The sequence below is a fragment of the Gallinula chloropus genome (genome assembly GCF_964237585.1).
Source record: "Gallinula chloropus genome assembly, chromosome: 19".
NCBI lineage: Eukaryota > Metazoa > Chordata > Aves > Gruiformes > Rallidae > Gallinula > Gallinula chloropus.
The window spans coordinates 6,682,863-6,710,731 of record NC_140104.1 but is presented as its reverse complement, the minus strand read 5'-3'; the positions used below and the strand labels follow the sequence as shown (position 1 = coordinate 6,710,731).

The window sequence follows — 27,869 nt, the reverse complement described above, 5'->3', positions numbered from 1 at the left end:
AGAACCAAGAGGCATCACCAGATTAAACAACTGATAAACGAGGCTGGCACACTTGGGAAGGGAACTGTGACCTGGAGCTGTGCCACCTCTGCCCCCAGGGACTGGAAGATGCTCAATGAACAAGCCAGGTGCAGGGAATCTCTTCAACCACCCAGTTGGAAATCCCTGTAGAACAGCTGCTGGCTATGGACCCAGGGCACACCCACACCTGCAGGGTCCCTCTCAGGGAGCAGGAGGGGGCTGTACAACTGACCAGCATCCCCAGCTAAAGCCAAACATACACCAGGCACACAAGTGCTTGTACTGTGGGGCAAATGAGCCCAAAGTTCAAAGCATGCAGCAGAGTAAATTAAACATGCTGCAGACTTTCTTTAAAGTTCTGCCCTCAGCACCATCATAACCCTGCCCTGAAAGAGCAGCCACAGCGTCTTCCACCCCATCATGGCCCATTCCCTCAGCAGCCCCAGGGCAGCATCAGGCAGAGCTGTGCCAGAAAACTGCTGTGGGATTCAGGACAAGGAGGGGAAGGCGGCTGGGTTTGCTCGGTTGCTTTTACCTCACAGCTGCTGCCCCCCACTGCTCGCCATGAGCTGCACCGACACAACTGAAAGGGAACCAGCCACTGGGAGAAACCCCAGCTAAACCCTGGTTTGTCACTGCAGAGGTAAACATCGCCCCAAACGGACAAGGAATCAGAACAAGAACAGAGAAATGGGATTTTCCAAGGACACTTAGAGAAGCAGCTTGCTCTTCAAGCTCCGAGGTTGTTCTTTGAAAGCTGGGGAACACTGCCCTGACACTCTGTGCAGACAGAACAGGACAGAACAGCAAACTGATTTCTATTAATTACAATATATTATTTCTATTAATTACAATAACTGTGTTAACTGCCCCAAGAGCTGACTTCATCTGCTCCATGGCACCACTGTGCCACAAACCCAGACTGCTGAGCCCATGGTGTTCCACGTGACAGGATTCAGTTAAGGAAGCAGCAACAGCCTCCTTGCTCCCCCTTTACTACTGCTGTCAGGCTTAGTTTTGTTGCTATTTACCAGCCAGAAAGCCTTTTGACAGTGAGGACAGACTCTCTTTAATCACAGGAATAAAGAGCATCCATGAAAAGACCATAATATATGTATTTGTCTGACAGACCATGTAGGGTCAGTTGAGAACCCAGAATAGAAGGGCTGTTCAAGGAAGACAAGGGCAAAGCAGAGAAGATAAAAAATAGAAGTCTGTGCACCCCTCTTCATCACAGAAGGATTTGGGGGGTGAGAGGGCACCTGGGCAGACATCTCCAACTATACAGGACACAGCTGAGCATCTCTCAAACTGAACTGTCAATTAGAACCACAGAAGCCAGAGGAATAACCAGTAACACATCCCCATGACTAGATAACAGTCACCCTTCAGCATGAACAGAACCTCTCGCTTCAGCAGTAACTGAACCAAGACATGCAGTGTGTCACTTCTCTGATACCACCTTGATGCCACTGGAAGGTGGCAAATGTCAAGGTTTGAGTGTATTCAAGTGGAGATCTCGGGAACCTGAGTCCAGCATGTTTCACAACTGTCCTGGGCAAACTGATAGAAGCTGCAACAAAAGGTAGACAGGCATTTTAACAAAACCCCAAATAAATGTGTATTGGTGGGGGGAAGAAACCCCACACACCAACCTATAAAGAGCTTTTCTGTAAGTTGTCAGCAAGCAGATGGGTAAAGGAGATCCAGTACAATCTGCTTGGGTGCCCCAAACACCTTCAGCCACAGCAGGAGGGGGAAAGCTTTCTCTCAGGTAAGTATCTAGCAAAGTTGAGAACTAAGAGGCAGCAGGAACCATGCTCTCCAAGTACTGATGCAGCAAAGGGACAAACAGTGAAGAGGGCCTCATGATACGAGGAGATTACAGAGGGCTGCCAGACAAATGATGTTTTAATAGAACCCAGTGCTCAGACAAAAGGGCAAAGAGCTCTATTGGGAAAGGGAGAGAAAACTTCATTATGCCACCATATAAATCAATGACACAGCATCTGGGATAGTGTGTTCAGTGCTGCCTCTCCCAACACAGAGATAACGGAGATAACATACAAAGGGAGGAGACAAAGATGGATAACGCTGAATGATGGACGCAAACCTCCAAAACAAGCGAAGGAGAGGGACCTATAAACTCAGTTGGAAAAGCCAAACAAGGAATGACTATTCAAGACACCCTCTGTAAGGGCTGGGGAGCTATACAGGAGCGCAGCTGGGGGGTTCGGAGGGCAGAGGCACAGCCCGTCCTCACGCTGCCCAGCTCTGCCAGACACGGCAGGCACTGAAAACCTGGGAGAGAAACCGGGCGAAGCCTGACATGACCAACCCCCGAGCACAGGCCCGGCAGACCCACGAACGGCTGGAGCTGTGGGGCACCGGGGCGCATCCAGCGCCCGAGGCCCGGCCTCCCGCGGGCAGCCTCGGAGGCCTCTCCCGACCCCCTCGACCCCGGCTCCCGCGGACGCTGCGCCCTTGCCGCGGAGCACCCACCACCACTCGCTCAGATCGCGGTCCCCAAGGCGGGCTGAGCCCCTCAGCCCCGGCCCTCCCACCGCGGCTTCCACCTCCTTTGCGGAGGATTTCGCCCCCGAGCGCCGAGGACAAGCCCCGCTGCTCTACCCCGCGGGCAGCAGAGGCCCCGGCGGGCCTGCCCCAGCGCCCCGGGAGCGGCTCGGGCCCCGCGGCGCCAGAGGCGCTCCTCGCCGGTGCCTCGGGCCCGCCCGGCCGCCCGGGCCCCCAGCGCACGCAGCGCCGGGGCCGTCCCCAGCACGGCCCAGCCCGGCGAGGGGCGCCGCGGGAGGGCCCGGCCTTACCTGCCGGCTGCGCGGCCCGCCAGCGAGGAGGCGGCGCCCTGAGGCGGCCGGGATTTGCCGGGCCGTACCACTGCGGCCCGCGGAGGGGCGGCCGGGACGAGATCCCGGGGCCGACACCTGGGGGGCGGCGAGGCGGCGGTCCTGCCCCTCAGCGCGGCCTAGGCCTGAGGCCCGGGCCGTTACGCCGGGTGCGGGCGGCGCTGTGTCCGAGCAGGGACCGGGCCCGGCCCTGGCCGGGGCTCATACAGCAGCAGGGCTCAGCCGCTGCTGCCACCACAGCCCTGGGTGCACCCAGCGCTGACCCGCTGGGAACCGATGCCCAAACCTCCACAAACACCAAAAAGGCGTGTTTCCCGCAAATGAGGGGAAAAAGGAGGTGCTGTGGGGGTTCCCAGGTAGGGAAACACAGCCCAAGAGACCTGTGCCAGAGTGTGGCTCAGTACCCTGTGCTGCAGGGGCTGCAGCAGCATCCCCTCAGCAAGAGAGACCTAGCCCTTGGGTCGGCCCTTTTATAAACCAGCACAGCACCTGTTGGCAGCAGGTGTGACCCACAGCCCTCACACGCACCTAAGAACTGTAATTAACTGTAATTAATTGAGTAATTAACCAGCCAAACAGTCAGATCGCTGACCCGCTTGTCTCACCTCCCTGTGTGTTTCCCCTCCAAGCGCTGGCTCTCCCAGGCTGGCCTCCTTCGGCGGCAGTGAACCTTTGATGCCGGTATTTGGCGTTGGTATCGGTGGTGCCAAGCGTGTGGCAGCGCTGGGCAAAGCACCACCTGGGCTGATTTTAGAGGAACGTTGAGACTCCTTGAAATTCTTCAGCGCAATCTGCCTCTGCAGCCGTAACACTTCTCTCTGGGATTCCCGCAACAGGCGGTCAAACTGGATGACGTTCAGGCAGCGAGGGTCATCCTGGGGGAAACACAAACACACCACGTCCCTGACACGCTCTGAAAGGTGCAACAGGTCAGCACAGTGATTTAACACACAGACTCCAAACGCCTTACTGAGGAGGCGAAGGCGAAACCAGGGAATGGGGTTTCTGTTCCCTGGGTCTCCAAAGCCTCAAAACCTGACTCTCTGCATTTTCCTGAGAATACATTCGTCCTGTCACCAAAAAAAAGCCCCTGGCCTGTAATGCTGCTGCTGCTGTGCAAGAGAGCTCTTCTCGGTGTGTGTTCTCCCAGGTCTGCCAGCAGAGAGCGTGTCAGGATCACCATGTCCTGTCCTCAGCCCCTTTACCTCCTTGACACGAGTGCTGCCGTTCTCTGCAGCTCTTAACGGGTGTTGGGGCTTTGCATGCTGGAGAGAACATCTGGGATCTGTTCAGTTCTCACTCGGGATGATGTTTAATTTTTCAATCGCTCTTGAGTTCTGATCTCCTTCAGAGACTGTGTATGGATGGGACTGGGTCTTTAGCACAGGGACTACCTCCCACCCACTCAGACCCAACACCAGCAGCTGCTGAAGGAAACCAGTGCGACCTCACTCCCACCAACGTGCTGAGAATGTCACCGGCTTGTTTAATTCTTCAGAGGTTTTCAGATCTCAGGAGAGTGATGCAACACAGACCTATGTGTCCATACACACGTACAACAGCTGGTTATGAAAACCTGCCTTCAGAGATACACTGCTGGAGGAGACATTGCTCATTCCCCTGGAAAGCTCCGAAGCCAGTGAATTCAACATGCAATTGGTAACCAGGACAAATTTAATCTGCTTCCCTGTTCACTTCTTATTCACCCTAAAAATAGTGTGTGCTTTATAAATACAGTTTGTGTAAAAAAAAACCAAACCCATGGTTACTCTCACGCTACAAGGGGGAAACTAAGGCAGAATTTGTAGGAACTGATTACAGATTCAAGAAGTGAGCAGCTGGGCCTCCTCTGTGCCAGACCCATGTTCAGGCTATCAGGGCAGTAGTCTAAATAAAACTGGTTGTGTCTCTGTATAAAAGCTCCCTTCCCCCATCAGAAAAAAAAAAGGCAGCTATTCCCAACAGCCAGCCTCTGGAGCCTGAGGGACCAAGGGAGTAGAAGAAAAGCTCAGACCTCCACTCACAGTTTCTATTAGACACGTTCCCTGCAGCTGCCTTGCTGTTCCCTGCAATCCTGTTTCCAAGAGTCCGTGCTGCAAGGAACTGCAGCCTGGTTTGAGCTTGGCTGGGGCTTGCTTGGAAGCCCATCACCAGAGCATGGTCTCAGGAAATCATTTTACCCTATGCTAAGAGCCCTGGCTTTGCAAGACAAGGCCAGTGCCTTTGCAGCCCAGCATCCATCCTGCCTCTGGAGTGGAATTGAGTAGATCCATTTCATAGCTACTGAAAAATTTGTGCTGATTTAAATGCCCTAGATTAAAATTGATTTGGTTACAAACTCTGAGCATGCACGTCATATCTCTGCATATAAACCCCTTCATTGGCATAATGCATTTTGCATGCTGCAGACAGATTAGGTGATTCCTGAATTTTAACTAGCTGGAAATTAAAATTTAATGAGCGGCTTGCTTGGAAGAGAAATGGGAAAACCAAGATCACACAGAATAATCTCTTTTCCTGCTCTCTTCTCCACAGATTCCCTGCTTGCATATCGATGTCCCCAGCCACTGGTGCCTCAGCCTTTACCCAGACAGTCGCTGTCACCTCCCAAGCCAGGGTGGTCACCCTGCCCTGGGAAGGCAGTGGCTGAATCTCTCAACCCTGAGGAGTGCACCCCTGTGTATTTCCTTGGCCAGTAACGAATCTTGCTCACCCGCTTTTGTCACATTCCTCTACAATTTGTCACTGCCCTGTACCTGGCAGACTGAGGTTACCCAGCCCACTCTGCTGTGACAATCAGAGTGCTTTGGAAAGGCTCTGCTCCCCCTTCTGTGAGGCTCTGTGGTGAGCAATCAGGGTGATGGGAAGGAAGCTTCTTCTTGCTGACACTGTAGAGCACAGTCAGACCTGGGTAACTTTCTCCTGTGGTTCAGTGCAGAAGGGATCAGGTGGGGCAGCTCTGTACAAACAGCAAACGCCACCCAATCGGTCTTGTCCTGACTAATCTACAGTAGGCACAGACTGAGAGTCTCGAACTTGTAGCTAAAATGAACATATGGGCGGGGGTTTCAGGGATGAAAATGAAGCTGTTTTCAGCAAGGGAGTGTTTGTCACCTACATCTCATGGAGGTAGGGTAGGTAGAACTGTAAGGATTTGTGCAGCTAAGCCGGGAGCAGGACTGTAGGGTTGGACTGACCACATCTCCCTTAGTGAAACAGGGATTCCTGTGTGAGCCCTTGTGCTACTGAGCTTCTCCTGAGAGTTTAACTGACCTAAACTGAAAACATCCCTCATGTGAACAAACAACAGCAGAGCAGGCTGCTTTAGTCCCCTTGAGTGGAGATTCCACCCAGGTTCAGATGTCTGCAGAGGCTCCTCTCAGAGTCACTGCAGAGCAGAAGTGCTTTGAGGGAGCAACATGTCTGGCCAGTTTTAGCTCTCTGCCTTGGAATGAGCTGAATTATCCCTTTTATCCCACCATTTCTATCAGCAAGCCCTGTGCTGAGGGGAGTGGAGGTCTGCAGCCCAGGTGCAGGCATCAGCATCATAGATGGTTTCACGAACACCCACCCACCTCATCTAACGATTTGTGCCCTTAGTCATATGAGGATGCGCCCGGTTACCGCCCGTCTCTGGGGGCTGAGAGCACCCAGAGAGCTGCCGCTCGGGGTGCTCAGGGTTTAGACTGAGTCTTGGGAACGCACTCAGCTGGTTTACTTCTCAAAGCAGCACTGTAAAAGGAGGTCCTGCTTCTACATCTCACTTGAAGCTCAACGCTGTGAAAAGCCACCCTGTCCTTGTGGCTTCTTGGGGGTTTCCAGAGGGAGAGCTTCAGGCGCTGCTGCAAACGGCGGCTCAGACCCATGAATTCGCAGAGGTATGAGCACTGTTCTGGAAGGATCCAGACACCCCCCTCTGCCACATGCTCACCCAATGCCCCCCATGCAACTCAGACAACAAATGCCTGCTGTTTTCAGTCCGCACTTGGGCCTAATTGCTGTCACACCACTTCCTGGAGCCGGTTCCTGTCAGCATGGTGCTGCTCACCCCCAGCCGCTGAGTGATGGCCCAGAAACCACCTCACCTTCCCTGCGAAGAGTTTAGCTTGCAGCTCCCGGCACTCCTGCTGCAGAGCTTCAATCTGCTTGTCCTTCGCCAGGAGAGCACTGGCTTGCTCTGTCAGGTCCTTGGCACGCTGGCGGGCGAATGCTTTTTTGCAGAGCTCAAGGCTGGAACCCTTCAGAGGCACTGGAGCAGTTACCTGCACCAGAGAACACAGCGAGGGAGAAAGGCACCCGTGTTGGTGTGGGTAACCACCACCCCATCACTCCCAGAGCCATTGAGGAGGGAGCGCTGTCAAGGAACACAGCCTAACCCCAAGGGACAGACAATCAGATGGAGCAGGACAGAGCTATGGAAAAAGTGAGAGGAAAGAGGAAGGGCTGGATGGAGAAGTAGGTCAGAGAAGAGGGGTGAAGGAGGAGGTGCTCAGCAGATGAGGGCAATGGGTACAGTCAGGATGGGGGGGCTGCAGACAGGGCAACACTGGGTGGGAGGAGGAAAGAAAGCAGGGTGAAGGCAGAAAGGCAGAAGGCAGCAGAAGAGGGGAGGATGGCAAGAAAGATGAGCATGGGAGGAAGGATAGAGGTGGCCAGACCAGGAGAAACGGAGCTTCTGGGGATTTCTAGGCAAAGAGGGAAAGAGGGCTTGAGCAGAGATGGGTGGAAGATACAGCTTTCTGCTGTTTGGAGACCTGGTGCAGGCCAGGAGCCTAGCAAGTCCCAGGACTCATGCAAGCCTTAAAATGCCACCACCCCACAGTTTCACTTAGAGGAAAAACTAGATCAGTACTGGTACAGTTGCTGCATAGCTGTTGGACATGTATCGAATGATTTCTCCTAACGTGGTGTCTGACATCCCTCTGGCAGCAACTGTTGCCCTGCCAGTACCAAAACCTCCCCACAGCCAGCCGGACAGCCTGGCCCTGGGGACAGAGGCAGTGCCAGGAAAACCCCTTACCTTCTTTTCAGCAAATCTTTCACTTCCTCCTTTCTACTCTAAAGGGCTCAAATTCCTCCCCACCAGCCCTGGTTTCCTTCCAACAGAAGAAAGTTTTTCCCTTCCTCCGCTACAATTAAGGAGCTCATCCAAGAGCTTGTGCCCACACAGCCACATCTCCCCCCACTCCTGCTCTGTGCCAGATACTACAGGCTTTGTCCCAAGCTGACACTGGGCTGGAGAAAGCAAAAACCATGCGGCTTGCAACAGCGATGCCCGCGAGGTGCTGATGGGGCGGAGCGGCCTCTCACCCCTTCCTGTTTTGCCTGGCTGCTCCCCTTACTCAAATGCTTCCTGTTTCTTCTTGGTGAGGTCAGATAAACTATTTTCATGACTTGTCCAGGGAAAGCTGAGCTAATTACGGTAAACTACCACTTTAAGGTAAGTGAGCACATTTACAGCAAGCAGGAGGAAGTTACTCAAAGCCAGCTCCAGGCACAGGCCCAGAGGCCGCTGGCCATGGCCGCCTTGCCCAATTCCTGCCCTGCTGCTGAGGTGCAAAGCACATTTGCTGTAGGTTCACAAAAAGGGGAAAGAAAAGGCTTTTCAAACTCAATAGCAGAAGTCCTGGTGATGCAGTGCTCTCCCAGCCCAGCTTCCCACCCCAGCCATGCCCGGCAGCGGCCAGGCCACACTCACGACTTTGAGGTTTGCCTCCTGGAGTTTGCGGGCTCTCTCCTCCAGGCGCTTGGCGATCACTGCCAGCTCCGCGTTCTTCCTCTTCAGGTGCTTCACCTTCTCCTCTGTCTGGGGAAAGCAGCTCCTGCGCTGGATAACAGAAGGAGAGGTTCAAGGTGAAGCCCCCTGTTGAAGGTCCCCAGCCCTGCCTGGGCTTTTTCCCACCCAGGCCTTGGTCTGTTGTCCTACAACTATCCCAACTATTAAACACCGACCTCTGCTCTGTTGCCTCTCCAGTCCCTGAAACCTGTGTTTTCCCTGGTATATTTGTTCATGTGACATGGTGGTCCCCATGGGATGTCCCTTGCCCCACCCCAGGCCATCCCACATTGTCCCTCTCCATCCCCAAAACGCTCATGCAGGCTCTGCCTTTGCTGGCTGGGACTCCAGTGTCAGCCTAGCCCAGCCACTCGCCCTTTGGGCTTTCTTTGCCAAAGTCTTCCCAGTTTGTTACCCCAGGGCTACAGGACTCAACACATCACTCTGGATTTGTGCTGCACAACCACTGCAAGCTCCACCAATGTCCTTGTTCTTGTGACACTGAAGTGTGAGCTGGGGGTGGGGTAATGGGGAGAAAGCAGTGAAGGACTTCATGATGTTTGCAAAGCAAATTTCCTTTTTCTTCCTATTGATCCTGCTGGCTCTTAATCCCCTTTTATTTGCTATCTGTCTGTTTTGATAAGCTGGTGCTTGCCGGTGGCTTGTTCTCTCAAGGTCGGACCCAGATGTGTTGAGCTGTCGTTTCACATCAGCAAAAGTGTCAGCTCAACTGATCCTTCCAATTATCTTCCTCCCTACCCCAGTGAGACCCCACTACAGGCTCTTCCTGCTTTCTCAGCTTTTCCTCAGCTGGAAGGACCTCTTGAGAGTGAAGTGTGATGAGAGCTCACATGGTGGTGCTTTGCCAAAATCCAGATGCCTGATCAGGGGCAATCCCGCAGCGTGCCAGTCATGCTGGGTTTGTGCTTTAGTGGGATGTCTGGGGATAGAGTGAATTCTGTGCTTGGAGTTACAGTAAGAATCATATTGATAACACATGGATGTTTTTACTTGCTGCTGGGTAGTTGTGGTGTCTACACCAAGTCAAGGACTTTTCAGCTTCCCAGGCCCTGCTGGGAAGAGTGCGACCAGGATGGCTGGCCCAGGCTGGCTGGAGGGATATTCTCTGCCAGAACACAACATGTTCAGGATATATCCCCTTGGTATAATGGAGAAAGAGAGCTGGGGGGTGGGATCACTGCTTGGAAACAGGCTGGGCGTGAGGGTCTTTTCTGTGAGTGGTGATGCATTTGGGCATCACTTTCTGTTGTTGTTCATTATTATTATCATCATCATCATTAGCTTTTCTTTTTTCCCAGCATCAGCATCAGTATCACCCTCCTTCTTACCCTACTGTCTTTATTTTGAACCATAAGGATTTTTTCCCATTCTCCTCTCCATCCCACTCGGAAGAGAGGGGTGACCAAGCAGCTGTGGGGTGCTGCTAAGGTTAAACCACAACATCTAAGTAATTTCTCTACAAGCCTTGTTTTCAATTCAGTGATCTAAATCTGAAGTGCTGAGTGATCAGATGCTTGGGGCCTTAGGGTGGCTGCACCCCCGCACCATGGGGCTGCTGATGCTCTCCAGGGAGGACACAGGAGGGAAACAACCCCTCTCTGTGTATTGCCCACCACGGGCACGGTGGGAGGAAGTGGGGCAGAATGTGGCAGCCTGGCATGGCGCTGGGTGCTGGGAGTGCAGCTGGAGAGGGGCCGGGTGCTGAGCTTCAGTAGGAGCAGAGGGCAGTGCTGTGCTGTCGCCCAAAGCTGAAGCCAAGTGAATCAGTGTTTCTGCTTTTCCAGTTAAAGAGGAAACAAGAGCGACTTCCCCCTCCCTGCCCTCAGCCCCCCCTCCGCTCTCTGCCTGTGAGGCTGTGAGCTGCTGTGTGGCTTCTTGCAGTTTCCAGCAGACATGCAGCACCAGGCAGAGAGGGCAAAGAGCACAGTGGAGGGGCCTGTCTCATCGCCACTCAGGGGTCCTGCTCAAGCCAACAGTGGGTAAAGTGAAGGCACTGGGGACCCAAAGCACCCAGGCCCCCTTTTCCCTCAGGCCCTGCCCAGCTGATCCTGTGTGTCAGCAGAGAGCATCTCATCCCAGCCCAGACTCCCTCCCCATGCAGCATCCCATGCCGGCATCAGCCCAGCACCCTGCCAGGGTGGCATCCTCTGCTCACCAGCAAGCTGTTCTCCTCAGCCAGGCTGGAGCAGCGGTGCTGCAGGTCCTCCAGTGCGGTCAGGAGCTTCGTGTTCTGGCTCACGAGGAAGCCGTAGTCAGCCCCACTCTGCAAAACAGGGCAGGAGAGGCAAGGCAGGGCTGTGCCTGGGGGGCAAGGGCAAGAGAGACGCACACCCACCCCAGCCCCACAGCAAGCCCAGTGGGGAGGCTGGCAGGATCGAGGTGTGGGCAGCAGAGGTGCTGAGAGAAATGCAGAGGCTGGTTTCAGGAGGAGGTGGGGGCTGCACATCCTCTGGGGAACGATGGGCCTCCAGGGCTAGGCTGCATCACCCATGGACGACAGCTGCCCTCTCCATTGCTTTAGGGACACTTCCAACTCACCCAGCTGTCAGCTCATGCTGTCCCCGTTTTGCCATGGTACCACCTAAACCAGCTCAAGAGCCAGGAGGGCAGAGCACAAGCTGTGACATCCCAGACACAACACGCGCTGCTCCCTGGCTCCCCTGAGCACCACGTGGCTTTGAGAGGCCACAACAGCTTTCCCCCCACCTCCCCATGCCAGTTTGGCCCAGGAGCCCACACAGGAGCCGGCCCCGGGCTCTGCCCGCTCTGTGTCACCCTCAGCTCAGGAAGAAGGCATTTCTTTGCAAAACACCACCTTAATTTTGTCACATCAAAAGCAGATCAGCTCTGCCAGGATCTGTGTATATATAGCACTGTGGTTGTTGCTTCCTGTTGCGAGCAGCTCGCCTGTAGCAGGCTCCCAGCAAGTATTGCTGAGCCTTAGCAGAGCTCATATCTATCTGAGCTGTTGCTTCACCACAGCCATATGGCAGCAGCAAACCCCACACCTCGCTGAGTCCTGGCCAGATGTTTCCCAGGCTGGTCTTACAGGACCTGCTTCCAGTGCCCGACAAGGCTTTGCTGGTGCCACTGAATGGCTGTGGCCTTCCCCGTGCAGGGCTCTGTGGTTTGCAAGCCAAGGCTGTGAGTGAGACACCCCACAGCTACCAGAGATGCTGCCTGAGCAATTCTGGTAGCTCACCAGCTCGCAGCAGTCAGGTGGTGCTAAGCTTGAGAAGGTCTGAGACCGGCTGAAACTCGCTACATTTCTCATCAATGCTGCATTTTGGCTTCTCAATCAGTCCTTGAAAGAACAGGGCAGGAGACTACTGCCACAAAGTCCACCCCATCAAATGCCCCAGCGTGGCTGCCCTCCCCCGTGCCATGGTTCTCCCAACCTCTTGTGCCCATATGGAAAAGCCTTGGCAGAGTAGAGAGGGAAAATGCAATGGAAAGAGGTTGAAGCAAACACACCCCACTCCAGAGGTAACACCCAGCCCTTGTTGTCGGCCTCATGCAGTGTCCCTGGGTCCCACCAGCTCTGAGCCCCAAGAGGGGGACAGTACCTGTGATATGTTGGCAGGGCTTGGGAAAGCTGGAGTGAAATGCCCCATGGGGACAGACTGTCCTGCTTTTCAGATGTGGGAAAACAAAAATCTGTTTGTTTTCTTCTGGGACCCAAGAACCAAGCAGCCCCAAGACTCAGCAGCCTGGGGCACCAAGAAGCTCCCCAAGCAGCCAAGCACCCAGTAAGAGACCCCGGTACCACACCCTGTGGCATTGGTCCCATCCCTGCTGCTTCTTGGTGCCCCAAGAATGTTCCCCTACCACTGGCCCCAGGAACACCAAAGCAATTCCTTGGGCTGGGCATCATGCAGGGGATGCTGTGGGTGCTGGTGGGGGGGACAGAGCAGGGTGGGCACACAGCAGGGGGGGTTATCAGCATCTCCTGTGCTGTGCATGACTGTGCCTTGGGCTGGTTCACTGCCACCATCCCCAGAGCCGGGAAGGCAGCCCCTGGGATGAAGTCAAAACACATTACTTCCATCTTCCTGCTGCTGCTGAAAGGCCTCAAGCTTCTTGCCTGCGCTTGCTCATGCTGAGAGACCAAACAAACCCAGCCAGCGAGCCCTGCACTTGGGATAGGAGCTGGGGAGCTTTTGTGGCTGAGTGGATGTGTTCCTGCCTCTCCCCAGCCAGTGGTCAGGACTGGTGACATCACCAGCCCCATGCTTCTGCAGGGGACAGTTAGCACTTGCAGCATGGCAAGGGGATACTTTGGGGGAGTTAGATCCAAATTTCTATACTTGACACCCCTGTTCTGCACTAGGGCAGGACGCTGAGGCTCACAAGCACTCACCCCCAGCTCAGCCCAGCTTTCCTGCAGCAACTCCAGAGCCCAACAGCGTGGCCAAGGCTGGGATGTCCTAGACCGTGTAGAGACCCCCCCCAAGTTCCTGGGTGCTGCAGGACCCTGGGGCGAGGTGTGTGAGCAGGAGAGCATGGCCATGTGCTCCAGGCTGGGGCCAGGCAGGCGGCCAAGCCTTGGCCTGACAGCCCATCCCACTGCGGGTACAGCGCCTTGGGGCCTTGCCCAGAGAGGCCCAAAGGGCCAGAAGACATGGAGGCAGGAGATCCTCTCCCTGCCAGGACATCTGTCCCACGCAGGGACCTCACCGCCCAGGAGAGCCTTGCCAAACCTTTCCCCCGGCACTGAGCCAGTGCTGTCTGTGTTGGCTGATCCCTCCTCCAAGCGCGCGTAGAGCCTGGAACTGAAGGACTGTCTAGACGTCATCCCATGCTCATTAAACATTCATTCCCTCTAATGAAATAGCTTTTAATTTATTAACCGCTCCGCTGTTCCTCAAGGTTCCCGCGCTGCGATGCCCAGCCTTGCTGCAGGCCACGCTCCTGGCCCCACGGCAGGGAGCTGAGAGGGGGGCACAGAGCCTGCCCCCGAAGCAGCTCCTCTTGATAAGGACAAGGACAAGTGTCAGAAGGAGTCAAAATCCAAAAGCATCCCTCAGTCAGGGAGGTTTTCAGTGAGCTGGAGTCCGCAGGAGCCGGGGCAGAGCTGGGGCTGTTGGGGCAGTGGGGAGGGTCTCTGTGAAGCCCCCGCATCAGGAACATCCACAGCCTCTAAAAGGTTGAGCCAAGTGATGTATTCTTTGGCCGTGGGGGAATTTTCCTAAGCTTGGAGCAAGGCAGGAGAGGAGCAGCAGCAGGGATGCTGAGGGCGGGGAGCAGACTGCGGCTCCCCAGTGCCGCAGGCACACGGCTGCGAAGCTGCCGCCACAGGCAAGTCGTCATCATCATCATCTGTCGCCTCTTTTGGCAGGTAGAGCCCAAAATACAGCTCCTTCAGAACTGATTGAGAGCAGGCAAAGAGAAGCCTCAGCACAGCAGCGGCAAGAAAGCTCCTGCTTTTTTCACCTGAAAACTTCAAAACCCAGCAGAGCGCTGCAGCAGCCTGAGCGAGGAGAGGTGCCCAGCCAGGCTGCTAAATGGGTCACGCAGCCAAACCCCCCTGGAGCACCCAGCATCCAGCACAGTCCTGAAAGTCCTGTGCAAAACTTGCAGGAAGCCATTCGGGGGACAGTAAATCAAGCGGCAGAGGCTGCCTGCGGCGGCTGCTCTGCAATGCGGCTCGGGCTGCCGGTGCCTCGCAGTGTGGCCTGGCATGGGCTGGCTGGGAGGCCTTCCCTGCACCAGCCCCGCAGAGCCTGCCAGAGGCTAAGCCCAGCCTTGAGCTCAAGTCTTTGTGGAGAGTGAAGGGTAGAGGGATTTACCAGGTGGCCCCCCCCAGGTGGGAGGTCTTGGGTGGCCTTTGGAAACAGGCGGTCTCAGGGCTGAGCCTAAAACATTGACTATTGCGAGTTGTCCCTGAGGTAACTTCCCTATCTCTGGCAGATACAGGTCCAGCTGCCAGGTTTGCTTTGCAGAAGCCACCTCTGGAAACCAACCCCCCACCACAGACACTCTGCAGACCCATTTCTGAGGTGAAACTCTACCAGCTCTCTTGGATGCATCCAACCCACCACTTCTCCTTCATTTGAAATCATCGTCACCAAGCCTTCACCGTGTCAAAGCCCTTTAGCTGTTAGTCCCAGCTGACTTTGGTAATTAGTTCCCTTAACTTCTCGATCCTTGCCACTTGGAAAGGAAGCCTGTCACCACCAATACATCTTCTCCTCTTCCATCAGTGTCAAGGGAATCGTGTCCCTCACGGAACAGTTCTTTTCCACAGGCTGCTCTTCTGCGCTGCCCTCGCTGCATGTGAAAAGCAAGACAAAACCAGCATCACCTCCCATCAGGTCAGCAAGAGCAAAGCCTGTCTGCTGAGGGCACAGCAGGCACCCCTCACACCATGGTGAGCATCCATGAGCAAGGCAGAAGGGAGATTTTCATTAAAGGTCTGGGAGAAGTGAGAGACATGCCTGGGATGCAGTCGTGGTTATTCGGCCGCTCCTTTGATGGGCAGCCTGTGTCCCACAGCACTTGTTCTGCTTCCTTCACTGAGCGCCAGGTTCCTGGTTTCAGACACAGACATCTCTGTTCTTTCGTTGGCTTCGTGGCACTTCCCCACCAGCTCCTCACCCAGCCCGTTGCCAATTCCCATTCCCATGAGTCAGCATTCTCTCCTGACACCCATCCCTCTCCCAGCCTACTACTTGCCCTTATTTACGTGATTTCCTCGTTCATACGATTGTTATCACCCCCGTGTAACAAATTCACGGAAGAAAAAACCCATCCAAGGCTATTAACCTCAAACACAGCCCCTCCAGCCTGGGCAGTGCTGGACACACAGCCTGTGTGGTGCTGAGACAATATTCAAGGGGACATTGGCTGTGTCCCTCCTCCTCATGCCTCCCCAGGCATCCTCTCCTGCACAACCCTTGGCCGCTGCCAGCTCTTTGTATGCTCTTCCCAGTGTCTTAAAAACCAGACATGCAGCTAAAATTGGAGTCTCACAGATTTGGGTCCTGTCTGTATTTAAAACCTCTTACAAAAGCACCGTCACCCGTCCAAGGAAAACAAACCCAGTCACCCTAGGAGGGGAAAAATCAGGTCGGTGGCCCTGGCGTGGCTGTGCTTCAGTGAGCTCAGCTCTTCCGCTCTCCCCGACAAGAGAAAAAGAAGTGTTCTGCAAGACTGGGAGGAGGAGGGATGTGAGCAGAAAAAAACAACTCTCAGGGCAGGGGCAGAGCATCAGCACTCCAAAATCCAAGGCTCAGCCAGCCCTGCGTGCAATGCAGCACAGTTTCTTACCCAAAACACGAGAGGTTTTGCAAGCAGATGAGAGCAAAGGATGGGGTAATACCTCATGGCTGCTGGAAAGGCAGCTCTGAGCTGCTCCTGACACGTTCCCTAATTGCTCAGAGCCAGCCAGAAACCAGGGCAGTCGAGAGGGACAGAGGATGTGGAGAAACCCGTCCCTTTCGCCCACAGCCAGCCTGTCCCTGTGCTGCAGAGCTCAGCACAGCGACAGCAAGCAGCCCTCCAGGAGTGGGCCCAGGGGAAAGGGCTCAGGGTGCTGGCGCACATCTGGCTGAACAGCTGCCAGCACTGTCAGTCCTCCCTTTGGTCCTCGCCCTGCTCGCCAGTGTGGTACACACTGGTGTCCTGGTGTCCTTCCAGCTCCTACAGCAGGAGCATGACAAGGCGCACGTGGCCCTGGGTGGGCTTTCCACATCTGTGAGTCGACCTCCCTCAACGTGAAACACGAATCCCTTTGCACACCCAGGGTGTGCACAGCCAGAAACTGCAGCTGACTGTGCCAAGGCCCTGGACAGCCTGCAGCACGGGGCTGTGCAAAGCAAGATGCTCGACGACAACAGCCGCATCACCCTCCCGCATCACCTGCCCACATCACCCTCCCACCCTCAGGACAACCCCTGGGCAGCCCATCTCATGGGACACGCACAAAGCCCGGTCTCCCAACCACCATTCAAACACTGAAGTTCAAGCCTCTCCCCTGTCTCTCATCAGCTTTCAGAAAGATTTTAGCCCTGCTCTGGTAGCCCAGTGCCCCATCCCCACGGCAGTCGGCGGGCACTGACAGCACCCCTGTTGCACTGCACGGCTGGGCAATGTGTGAACGCCATAGGACATCCTTTGGTTGCAACATTCAAGTGCTCAGCTGGGAGCCAGCCCAGCCACGCTCCCCCCATCGTGGATGTTCCTGTGTGTGGCTGAGCAGGGTGTTGGATCTGTGGAGAATCAGCTGGAACAGCGGTGTGTCACCTCCAGAACAGAAAGCAAAACGTAGAAAGGGGAAGTAGATGTGTGACCATCTCCAGTGCACCTACAGAGAGACCTCAGCACCTCTGCTGCTCGCATGCTCATGAGTGTTGCCAACATTAGAGCTAAAGCACGGGGATTGCCTTCCTACAGAACTTTTTGGGGGCCTTTTGTTGTTTAGGGAATTTCAACCTGCAGCTCCCAGCTCAGGCCCAGAGAACCCCAAGGCCTTTGTGGAGCATCTGGACTCATTTTGGATGCCACGTGCCAGATAATTCTGTTCTGTCAGTGTGCAATGAAAACTAGAACCCCCTGGGGAGGAGTGCTAGAGCACAGCTCTCCCCAGGTTTGGTATTTTCACAGCTGGAGCTCTCTGATACCTCATCACTCTTGTACCAGAAGCCGTAACCCAAAGATTCCACACTCTCTGGAAAGGTGTGAGACTAGTCCCAGTGAATGCCCTTGGGAACCTGCCCACAGCACATGGCCCCACAGCTGCAGAGCTGTGGCTCAGCACGTTCCCCACCCGTGCACAAGCGTGGGGATCCCAGCCTGAAGAGTTAACACCAGGTCTCCTTCCCCCCTCAGAGCCTCAGCAGTGGACTCACTAGTTGGCTTTTATTGAGTGGAGAGCCTGGACGGCCTCCACGTTCAGCTCCAAAGAGGCAGATGTCCTTCTCCACCTCAGAATATCCACCACAGAGGTAGGTTCTGCATGCACAGCTCAGTGTTGGGCCAGGTGTCTGTTCCACAGTTCTCCCCTGCTTGTACCCTTTCCCAAATTACCTGCAGTTTCCCAGACCATCTTTTCTGCTTGCTCACATGCCAGGCTCTGTCATGTGGGAACAGTGTTCCTTGCCCCTCTCAGTAAAGCAGAAAGTCATTTGGGGCAATTTTAGGAGTTCATCCTGGGCTGAGAAGCCCCAGATGTCTAACAGCTGAGAGATGGAGGGCTGGAGGACAGAAGTCATCCCCTTGTACCTCCCACAGGAATGGGAGGTGCTACTCCATGGTCAGTGTGGAGGTGCCAGTGGTGAGAGCAGCAGAAGACTTACAAACTGGTGCCCAAAAGGGTATTTTCCCAGGACTGTTGAGCAGGTGGCTGGGATGCAGAAGGCCTGGGCTCAGAGCAGGAGGAGGGCAGTGATGCTGCCAGCACTGCACATGCCATTTCATCCCAGCAGGAAGGAAGACCACAGCCACGGGACACCCAAAACGAGCAGGAAAGACATGGGCCCAGCTCTCTCTCTCTCTCCAGAACTTTCCAGAGGGTGAAATGAGAAAGGTGCTGAGGCAAAAGGTCATGGTGCAGCAAAAAGATCATGCAGCAAAAGGTCATGGCCAACACCAACGTGGTGTGACACCCTGTCCCAAGACCACTTTGTCACCACCAGCCCAGACGAGCCAAGTGAGGAGGCAACACTCGGTGACCCTCACCCTCCTTGGCCCACACTAGTGAGCTGGCCAAGCTATTTGGACAGAGATTTGGAGGTTACTGAGAAAGATAAACTAGAAATTCCTCCCCCACCACCCCTTACAGTCTAGCTTTGCCTTTGCTTCCACCCTTTCTCCACAGCAGAGCACGCTCTGAGGTTGGCCACGCTTGCTGAAAGCAGCACTCAGGCATTTGCATGAGGCTGAGCAGTGCCAAGAGAAGAAAAATTAATTCTCTCAGGTTTGGAACGAGATGGAGCACGATATTTTCCTAATTGGGACTGCAGGAAATGGTGTCTGGAGCAGCAAGAACTGGCTTCATTGCCCAGGAAGACCTTCTCACCCTCCTGCCATCCTTCACTCTGCTGACCTACCCTTTCAAGACAAGGGCACAGCGCTACGCACCCTCAGACACTAAATTCACAGCTTTCCATCTATGCCAGGGGAAGATCTGAAGCTCTTGGAATGCCAGGAATTCCTGCAGAAGGCACCCAGCTCATTGTTCAAACACTTGACATTGGAGGATCTGTACCAGAATTTTACAGTCCTTCTTGTATCTCTCTCTCTGCTTTGTGCTATTAAGCCCCACTGGGAGCAACTGGGGCTTTGTGGATATTTAAATTCCTGCTGACTGGGGAGGGGGTTGGTTTAAGCCTTTTCAGTTGGGTTTTACAGAATATTCACAGCTCCACGTGACCTCAGGGGAAGCCCAGGCTTGGCTTTTAAGAATCTCAGATCCAAAGCAACCTCTTGAGACTGAGAAGCAGTCACGACAGCCAACTTGGAGCACCCTAGCTGTGCTCCTTGCTGGGATGGTTCATGGGATGCCAGCCCAGGGATGCAGTCAGATGTTGAGCTCATCCCTGGCAGGGATGAGCAGCCCTGGCAGGGAAGGGTACAGGGCACACACAGAAAGGGAATGACCTTGTGCCTCTCCTCCAATTGAGGGCACCAGGAGAAAGCCTTCATTTTGGCAACCTACTCCTGCAGCATCCTGAGTTCCCAGGGCCCACTGGGAACATCCCATAAGAGACGCAGACAATGGGGCTCTTGTGGGAAATGCCCTAAAATCCACCTGATGGCATTGTGGGAGCTTCCCAGCTCCCAGCCAGGCTGTGTCTGTGCCACCTTCACCCCCTTCTTCCTACACAGGCAACGGTTTTCTCCTTCTCTGATGTTCTTTACTCTGACTGGCACCCTACACCTGCTGTGCCTGGAGATCTCAGCAGGAAAGGAATTTCTTACCTGCTGTGTCCACACAGGAATCATGGAAACCAAGACCAGGGAGTGATTTTAGAGGCCCAGCACCAAGAGCACATTTGTGAGAGCAAACCCCCCAGGAAGTTCCTACAGAGAACCTTCTTCTCCACGAGAGCGCTGAAGCTTCAGGACAGCGTTAGAGGGGTGGTGGGATGGCTGGTGGTGGGATGCCAGCCCTTGGAGATATTCAGCATCTGCCTGGACAGGTGCTGAGCAACCTCTTCCAGTTCTGGAGCCAGCCCTGCTCAGGGCAGAGGTTGGACAGGGGGCTCCAGGTGCGTCCCCCAACCCACCTCCCTCACTCCAGAGGGCCTTTCCCCTACTCCCTAATGGGAGAAGGGCAGCAGCTCTCTACCCTCAGCACTCAGGAGGGACCTGAGCAAGAAAGCTGAGATGAACTTGACCTATGGATAGTCATCTGCCTGTAGACTGTCCCTGAGGGACAGAGCAATAGCGGCGGCGGCTGGGACACACGGCAAGAGCTTCATCATAAAATCAACATCTTTAATCAACTCTGTCAGCGATGAGCCCTCAGGAGGCTCTTCCCACACCAGGAGATTACTCCCTGGAGGCAGCTGTCCTGTTTGCATAATACAGCTCTGACATCCCAAGGACAAATGTCCTAAGGGAAGCCCAGCTCTGGCAGGAGGACACACGGTGTCCGTAGTGCTGGGCCCAGCCTGGCTGGGCAGAGCTGGGCCTTTGGAGGGGAGCTGAGCATCCCCTCATCCCCAGCTGGAACACAGCACCTTGCTCCCAAGGAAGTGGGTTTGAGGATGTGGCTGACACAGCCCAGCAGCACCAGGAGCACCAGCAGCGCTGAGCTCCCCCCAGGTCTGAACTGGAGGCATTTCACAGCACTGGAGCCACCTGGCTTCAGGAGGAAAAGCTGGATTTTTATTTTTTGCTCCCCAGGAAGACAAGTTGGCCTTTCTGGAGATCAACATCAATGTTAAGGATGGCACTGCCATGATACCACCAGTACCACCACTGTTAACACCACAGCATCAGAGCTCTGATACCATCACAGCAACATTGGGTACCACCACAGTACTGCCTGGGCACCCTGGTGCTATGGTAACACTGCCATGGTGACACTGCCACGGTGCTGCCACAACCCCATGGAAGCAGGATGGGAAATATTAGTCACCCACCAAGCCAGGTGCCTCCAGGATCACAGAGGAATGTGCCCAAGGGCCAGGGAACCTGGATGGCTGGTGACCAGCAGTCATTGCCATAGAAACCAGGTGGGGTCCTTGTGCCTTCCCCCACCACTTAAGTGTGCAGCTGGTGTGTGGAGGACACGCTGCAGGGATCAGTGAGAGCGGGGTGTGTGGCCCCCAACCCACAGGATGCTGTTTGGCCTCCAGGGCACGCACAAACACCCCTTGGCCACCCTGCTGCTCCCAGCCTTCCCACCCAGGCTCCCCCCAGACACAGTGCTTATCCCCTCCCCTGCCAGCCAGGATGAGGGGAACATGGTAAGTTTGGTACAGTGACTGTTGGGATGGATAGAAAAGAGCAGCAGGAACAGAAATGCTGCCCTTCTGCTGCCCCGTTATTTGTCCAGGGCGGTTCTGGCAGGGCCAGGGGCAGTGGGCAGAGACAGACCAAGGACCACATGGTTCCCTGTGGCCTTTCCCCAAGCCACACAATAAACAGCCCTTCAAAAAAGCCCCATAACAACTGTGCTTGAGTGAAACCATCTTCTCCCTTCCCAGCAGCGACATTTCTCCCATGGGCTGGTCCAGCCTGCTGCTCTCCAGCCGGGTTCAGCAGCACAGCACAGGCTTGACTTAAACACCTCCTGCTAAACCCTATCAGCTCTGCTCAGCTCTTCCTCCCTTTACTCAAGAAGAACATCTCATGTGCTGATTTCTCCCCCGTTTTAAAAAGCACCATGGAGCTGCCCCAGGGGATCCCAGAAAGATGGCTGGTTTTACCCAAGGGAAGGGAGGGCAAGCTGTCCTAAGCAGGACAAGCTGATTAACTTTTGTGGCCTGGATGGAGAAGGTGAGACTCCAAGGAGCCTTTCAGGCTGCTTTTGGGGATGCTGCAAGGGGACAGGCATTGCTTTGCCTCCAGGTGCCCCGGTGCTGTCTGCAGGGATGGGTTCCCCCTGCAGTGCAGGTGCCCCAAACCCTCCTGGGCCACGCTGGGTGGAGGGGGGGGATGATGCTGTAGAATGGGGGTGGCAATGAACCCCGTCCCCATCAAAACCTGCAGAGCCAGTGATGCTGTGAGAGCAAGGAGCCGCTGCAGGAATGGCTTAACCCTTGCTGGCGCGGGGGCTGTGGCTGCACCAGGTGGGCTCTATCCAGCGCTGGCCCTGTCAGGGCTCCAGTGAGACCCCCGCACCAGCTCCAGCACCATAGGGGGGAGGGGAGGCAGCTGGAAACCCCTGTGGAAGGCGGCAGCTCCAGCTCTCCCATGCCGATGCGTGGCAGCAGGTCCAGCAGCTCCCAGCCCCACGGGGGGGAGGTTTTGCGGGTGGCTCAGCCACAGCCCGGCTCGCTTATTTCCCGTGCCCAGTACCGAGGTATCATCCCCCCAGTGCCCCGACGCCTCGCCAGCCCCCCCCCCCCTCCCCCCCGACGCCCACCGCCAGCGCACCCCGGCAGCCGCCTTACCTGGGGGGGTCTGTCTGTCCGGTCGCGTCCGAACGCGTCCATCGCTCGCAGCGGCCTAACGAGCTCCGGTGCTGAGCGAACCCGCTGGGGGTCCGGCGGGGGGGTGGAGGGGATCCCCGGGGTCTCTGTCTGCGGCTGGGGGGCTCCGGTCCCCCCCGGCCTGGAGGGTGGCTGGCAGCTCGCCCTGTCCCCGTCACCCCCTCCGCCTTTACGCGTGTCCAGGTCTGGGCAGGCGGAGGCCGCGGGTTCGGCATCGCCCGCTGCCGGGGCATCGCTCTGCCCCGCTGCCGGCTGCGGCGGGTCCGCGCCGGACACCCCCAGCTCCGGCTCCTGCATGGCTGGGGCAGGGCGCTGGGCTCACCCGCTGGCGGCGAGGGGTCCCCGCGGTTCCGGGACCCGGCACGGCAAACCCGAAGGCATCAGAGCCGCGGCGGCGGGAGCAGCCCGGGCCGCGCTCCCTCCCGGCGGGGACGGAGGCGGCGGCAGCAGCAGCATCCCTGCGCCGGGGGAGGCTCCATCCCCGCCCGGTTCCGCCGGCTCCCCCCGACGCACCGTACAAAGGCTGCTGCCCGCTGCCCTCAGCCCCCCGCCGCCCCCGGCCCCATGCCCGCCGCCCGCCCGGACCGGGATGACGTAGCGGAGGGGCCGGGGGAGCTGCCAGCCCCTCACCGTGGCTTCGGGCAGCCCCCGGCGCAGACGCTGCCGAGTCATCAATATTAAGCCGGGCCGGGCACCCCGGGGGGGCCGCGCCGCGCCCCGGGCCGCCAATAGCGGCGGGTCCGCCGGTTTCCATGGCAACGGTGCGGGAACGGGGTTTGCTGCCTATTGATGAGGCAGCGGGGGTGATGCGGCAGCGGGAGAGGCGGGGGAGGGGGTGCATGGGGGGCAGCCGGCCCCCCCCCACCCCCCCGCATCACATCGGCCCTCCGCACGCCGGGGTCGGGGTCCCTCAGAGCCCCGCACCCCGCCGGGCCGGGGGGTTGGGGGCGGCACCGTCCCGCAGTCCCCCGCGCAGGGCGAGCAGATCGGCTCCCGGCGAGACGGCCGGAGGGTGCCCTTCCCTCCCGCTCGGAACGACCACCGACCCTTCCCCCGGGGGTGCTGGGGGGGAGCAAAGCCTCAGCCCCCCGCAGCACGGGCCACGGCTGCTGGAAGGGCCGGCTGGGCCCTGGCTGCTGTGCCGGGGGCCAGGGGCTGCAGCGGGCAGAGGGCGGGGGGCTGGGGGGCAGCGAGGTGGGGTTGATGCCCAGGCAGGGAGCAGGGGGAGGCACTGCCGCCTGCGCACCCCCGGGGCGGGCAGAGCCCAGCTCCATCTCTGCTCCCTGCCCTGCTCTGCCTTCCATGATGCCCTCACTCATGGGCCGCACAGCCATGCTGGGGGGCGGGGAGCCACCGGGCCACCCCTGGGGACATCCGTGTGCCCTCGCTCCCCAGTCCTGTTCCATGCTGGAGCCACCGCTGAGCGAAGCTCCGTGATCCCAGCCCGGGAAGGGTGGCACAGACCTCAGGCAGCTGCTGGGCAGCCGGGGCAGGACGGGTCCTGCATCCCCACATCCCAGTGTGTGGTGACAACTCCCAGTCCCGCTGCTGGTGCCTCCCCATGGCGGGGTGGGGACAGGGGACAGCGTGCCACAGCTCCTGCAACAGGAGAACCAGCTCGGGGCCTCCTGCTCCAGGTGAGGTATGCTGGGGGTCTGCAGGGCCCCCTTCCAGACACCACTCTGCCAGCACCCCCTTTGACTCCTTCACTGGCACATCCAGATGTGCACTGTGCAGATGTGTCAGCTCTTGAAGCAGATGCCATTGGCTCTGTGTCATCTCCAAGCAGAGACAGCCCCGGGAAATCACCGCTGAGACAGTTTCTGCTGACTGCAAAGGGAGCAGGAGACCCTCTCAGAGGGGGTCCCGCACCGCAGGGTCTGGCAGCCTCACATCCTGCAGCAGGCAGGAGCCCCCCCATCCCACCTGGATCCCACCTGGAGCCGTCCATGCGCAGGGTCAGGGGAAGCACCACGCGGGTGGTGGGTGGCACGTGCAGCCCACAGACCAGACAGAAGATCTGATCCCACCTTCCTGCATTTTCTGGTCCTTTTGTGCCTTCAAAGCACCAGCTTAAGCATCCCCAGCGACAGGTCAGGATGAGTCCCACCACCACCTCCCACCTGCTGGGATCCCGACCCCATTCCTGCCCGTGACTGTGTCCCCCCCGCCCCGCAGAGACACGGGGCAGGATCTCTGGGTGCTGCACTCCTCGCTGGCAAGACAGAACAGGCAGGTTTAATTACAGGAGGAGAGAGCCAGCAGAGGGGAGGGAAACACAGGCTGATAAGATCGCTGGCTGCAAGCAGCACGCACGCTGCTCGCCCGGCGCCTTCCACCGCCGTGTGCTGCTCACGGTCCCTGCTGATGGCATCTGGGATGAGCTGCCCCCACAGCAGCTTTCTGCTTCTCCCACTCACTGGAGCCAGACCTGTGTGGCTCCATGGCATCTCCAGGACATGCTACCCTGGAGAAAATGGGGCCAGGGACAACCCCCTGGGCTAACCCAGGCTCAGTTTTGGATGTCCCCCAGCCTTCACTGAGGGCCTGTGAGGTGAGGTGAAGGCTCTGGATGGTACCATGCACCCCTGCCATCAGCCCTGGGGAGAGAGCATCTCCTGGGGCCCTGAGCTGGAGGTGGTCTTCCATACTATTCCATTCTATTTAGACAGATGGATAAGTTCTGGCTACACACCATCCTCAGAAAGAAGAGGGTAAATTCATCTGGGCTATCAAAGAAAGACTCAGTGGCTCGGGAGGTCCCTGAGCTGCCAGTCAGTGAAGTCTTCATGAGACCAATTACAGGCACCCTTGGTCCTCTGAGTCACTCAGGGATCTGTGGTGGGGCTGTGCTCCTTGTAGAGGAGATGGGCCAAAGCATTTTCTAGAAAGATCCTTGAAGCTCTTCCAGGACAGAGGAGACCACAGGCTCAGGGAAACAAGGTGATGATACACAGCAACCAATGAGAACCTGGTGATATCAGAGAGCTCAAGATTAACAGCTCAAGTCTGGGGAGATGACAAAGGATCCCATCAGACCCCTCCAGCAGCACCTGCTGCTCTCCAAAGGCCTCCCAAGGAGACTATGCCTGGTGGTACAGGAACAGGGGTACAGTACATCACCCCCTCAGGGCCTCCTGCCCTCTTCTGCCAGGGAGCAGCAGGGCCTGGGCTGACCCACAGCAGCCAAGACATGAGAAGCCAAGCATGACCCAGTCACACTCAGTGTCCTCAAAAACCAGGGAGACACCCCACAGCTTTTGAGCAGGACACTGATCCCTCAGCAGCCCCAGAGAAGGTAAAATGAAGCAGGTCAAGGGACCCCAGTCAGAAGCAAGAGGAGACAGAGCCAGGGCTGCAGACAAGGCTCCTGCAGAGATGTGGGGTCCGTCCAGGGTGCAGGACCAGAGACAAGCCACCTCCTTGTCTCCAGTTCCCTGCTCCCTGGGGTCCATCCAGAAGACATGGCAAGAGACAAGGTACTTACAGTGCAGAGCCAGGGGCCATCTAGGAGGCAGGACCGGAGGTTTGCCCACACCAGAGCTCAAATGAGGACTGGAGACCCAGAGCTGGCCTTAAATAATGCCCCTGGCCCAAGGGCTGCAGGTCCACTGGGGTATCCCCACCGAGGCCCTTGAGGTGATTTAGACCAGTTAGTGCCTCCTGCATCCCATGAAGCTCCTGTGGCTCTGGAGATGGCACTTGGCGGGGACCAGTGGGGGCTGTGGGAGCTCCACTGCGGTCTCAGCCAAGGAAGGAAGAGGATGAGGATGAGCACCCAGGGCCACTCCAGCCCTTGAGGACCCGCAGATGGGTGCAGGGACAGTGACATCAGCACCTCTAGACTGATGTGACCGCTGGGTGCTGACCCACTTCCACGTTTTTTCCAGCAGATCCCTGGGGATGCTCCTGGAGAGACGGTTCTTCTGGCATTAGCTCAGGCTGGTGACTGCAGGAACAGGGAGGGACATGAGTGGGCACCCTGCTGAGCCCCACAGGTCCTGCTCCCTGCATCCATGGCATTGCTCTGGGATGTCCTGGTGCAGCTCCAAAGAGGAGATGGCAGTGGCCACATTGCCCATGCTCCTTCTTCCTCTGGATCCTGTCATCCCCAACAGCACACAGCAGCTGGTGGGACTGTGCTGTGGAGCATACAGGGACTGAACCCCTGGTAAAAGCAACCTGGCAGAAAAGGCCGTGTCTGAGCTGTCCCAGCCCCTGACACGGTGTCCTGGCACAGGGTGGCATGGAAACACCATTACCTGCACTGGGGCTGGTGTGGTAGTGCCTGCAGCCCTCCCTAGAGCTGCCCTGACAGCATGGGGATGGGCACCCACGCACTCTGCAGCACCCTGAGGCAGGCTTGGCCCCAGCCCCTGCCCTGCTCAGGGTGTTTCTGGGTCTACCAAGTAGCAGGGACCAGTGCCAGGGCAGCCTGTCCATCTCCAGCATCAAAAGAGGCCAAGGATAAATGATCCAAGGTCCTTCAGAGAGCAGGAGCTCACCCCAGTAGGGAGAGGACACGTTTCCTGCTGAAGTGCAGCCAGTATGGAGGGAGGGAAGGAGGGAGGGAGGGAGAGAGGGAGGGAGGGAGGGAGGGAGGGAGGGAGGGAGGGAAGGAGAGAGAGAGGGCCCTACAAACCAGAGCGTGGGTCTTGCTTGGGGTTTGGTTTGTATAAGAAGTGGTAGTTTCTCTTTTGCTGCTCTCAGCAAGAACCATGTTCCCAAACATCCCTCCCAGCAGTGGCTCTACCATCCCTGACCACAGCCCTCAGTCACTGCCAGGTGGTATTTTTCCACCCTTATACTTGGATATTCCCTATTTGGATGTGGGCTTTCAAAACTTGGGCTTGGGAAGAGCTGGGACTTGTTTTTCCTTCCCAGCACACAGGAAAAGCAGAGCTGCTCCTTCCCATCAGGCTGCTCGGGGGGGTGGGGGGTGTAGTGCTTTTTTGGGCTGGCTGGTTAAACCCTTGCCTCCTTGTGACCGTGTTGACAGTTCTGATTTGAGATTTTCCCCTTCCCACATCCCCTTCAGACTGTTGCAAGGCCAGGGAACGTGGGAAAGCCAGGACAGGGAACTGAAGCAAAATGCCCTGGTCCTTCCCAGCCAGTGAGAGAAAAATAACCCCAAACTCAACAAAACCACCAGATACCCTCCTGGCATCAGCACAAAGGGTTCTGCAAAATGTGGAACCTTCCCATTAATAACTGGGCTCATAAAAGGGGGGGAAAAAAAGTGATTTTAATACATTCTAACTGCTATTTTTAGCTGCCCTTTCCCACTGGCAGGAGACAGCGAGTCAAAGCCCAGGGTGAAGATGCCTGTGGGGGTGCAGTGGGGGTGTTGGGAGCTGGTGTTTGGGGAGCAGAGACCCTCCTCCCATGCCCCTGGGAGCTGGCTCAGTTTCCCCCCACCCTCCCCAGGAAGTGGGAGACCTACAGGGTGTAGGATACAAGGACCATAGGAGGGTCCCCTGGCTCCGAGCAGCCTTGTGCCCGTGGCCCAGGCTGCTGCAGGACATGGGTGGCTGTGCCAGTGATCCCTGGGGGGGCTGAAGGCCAGAGCCCCGAGTTGGTGGG

General features: G+C 56.9%; 1 protein-coding gene across 1 annotated transcript in view; it reads right to left on the bottom strand.

Annotated features, from left to right (window-relative positions):
- Positions 1-22,583, bottom strand: part of TSPOAP1 (TSPO associated protein 1) — a gene marked incomplete at its 5' end in the record, with an annotated part of 65,904 nt that extends 43,321 nt beyond the window's left edge. The window contains 5 exons of the mRNA XM_084272935.1: positions 3,491-3,760; positions 6,971-7,147; positions 8,584-8,712; positions 10,838-10,945; positions 22,248-22,583. Coding sequence (XP_084129061.1) covers positions 3,491-3,760; positions 6,971-7,147; positions 8,584-8,712; positions 10,838-10,945; positions 22,248-22,583 — 1,020 coding nt within the window. The remainder of the gene's footprint in view (positions 1-3,490; positions 3,761-6,970; positions 7,148-8,583; positions 8,713-10,837; positions 10,946-22,247) is intronic.
- Positions 22,584-27,869: the final 5,286 nt, after the last annotated feature.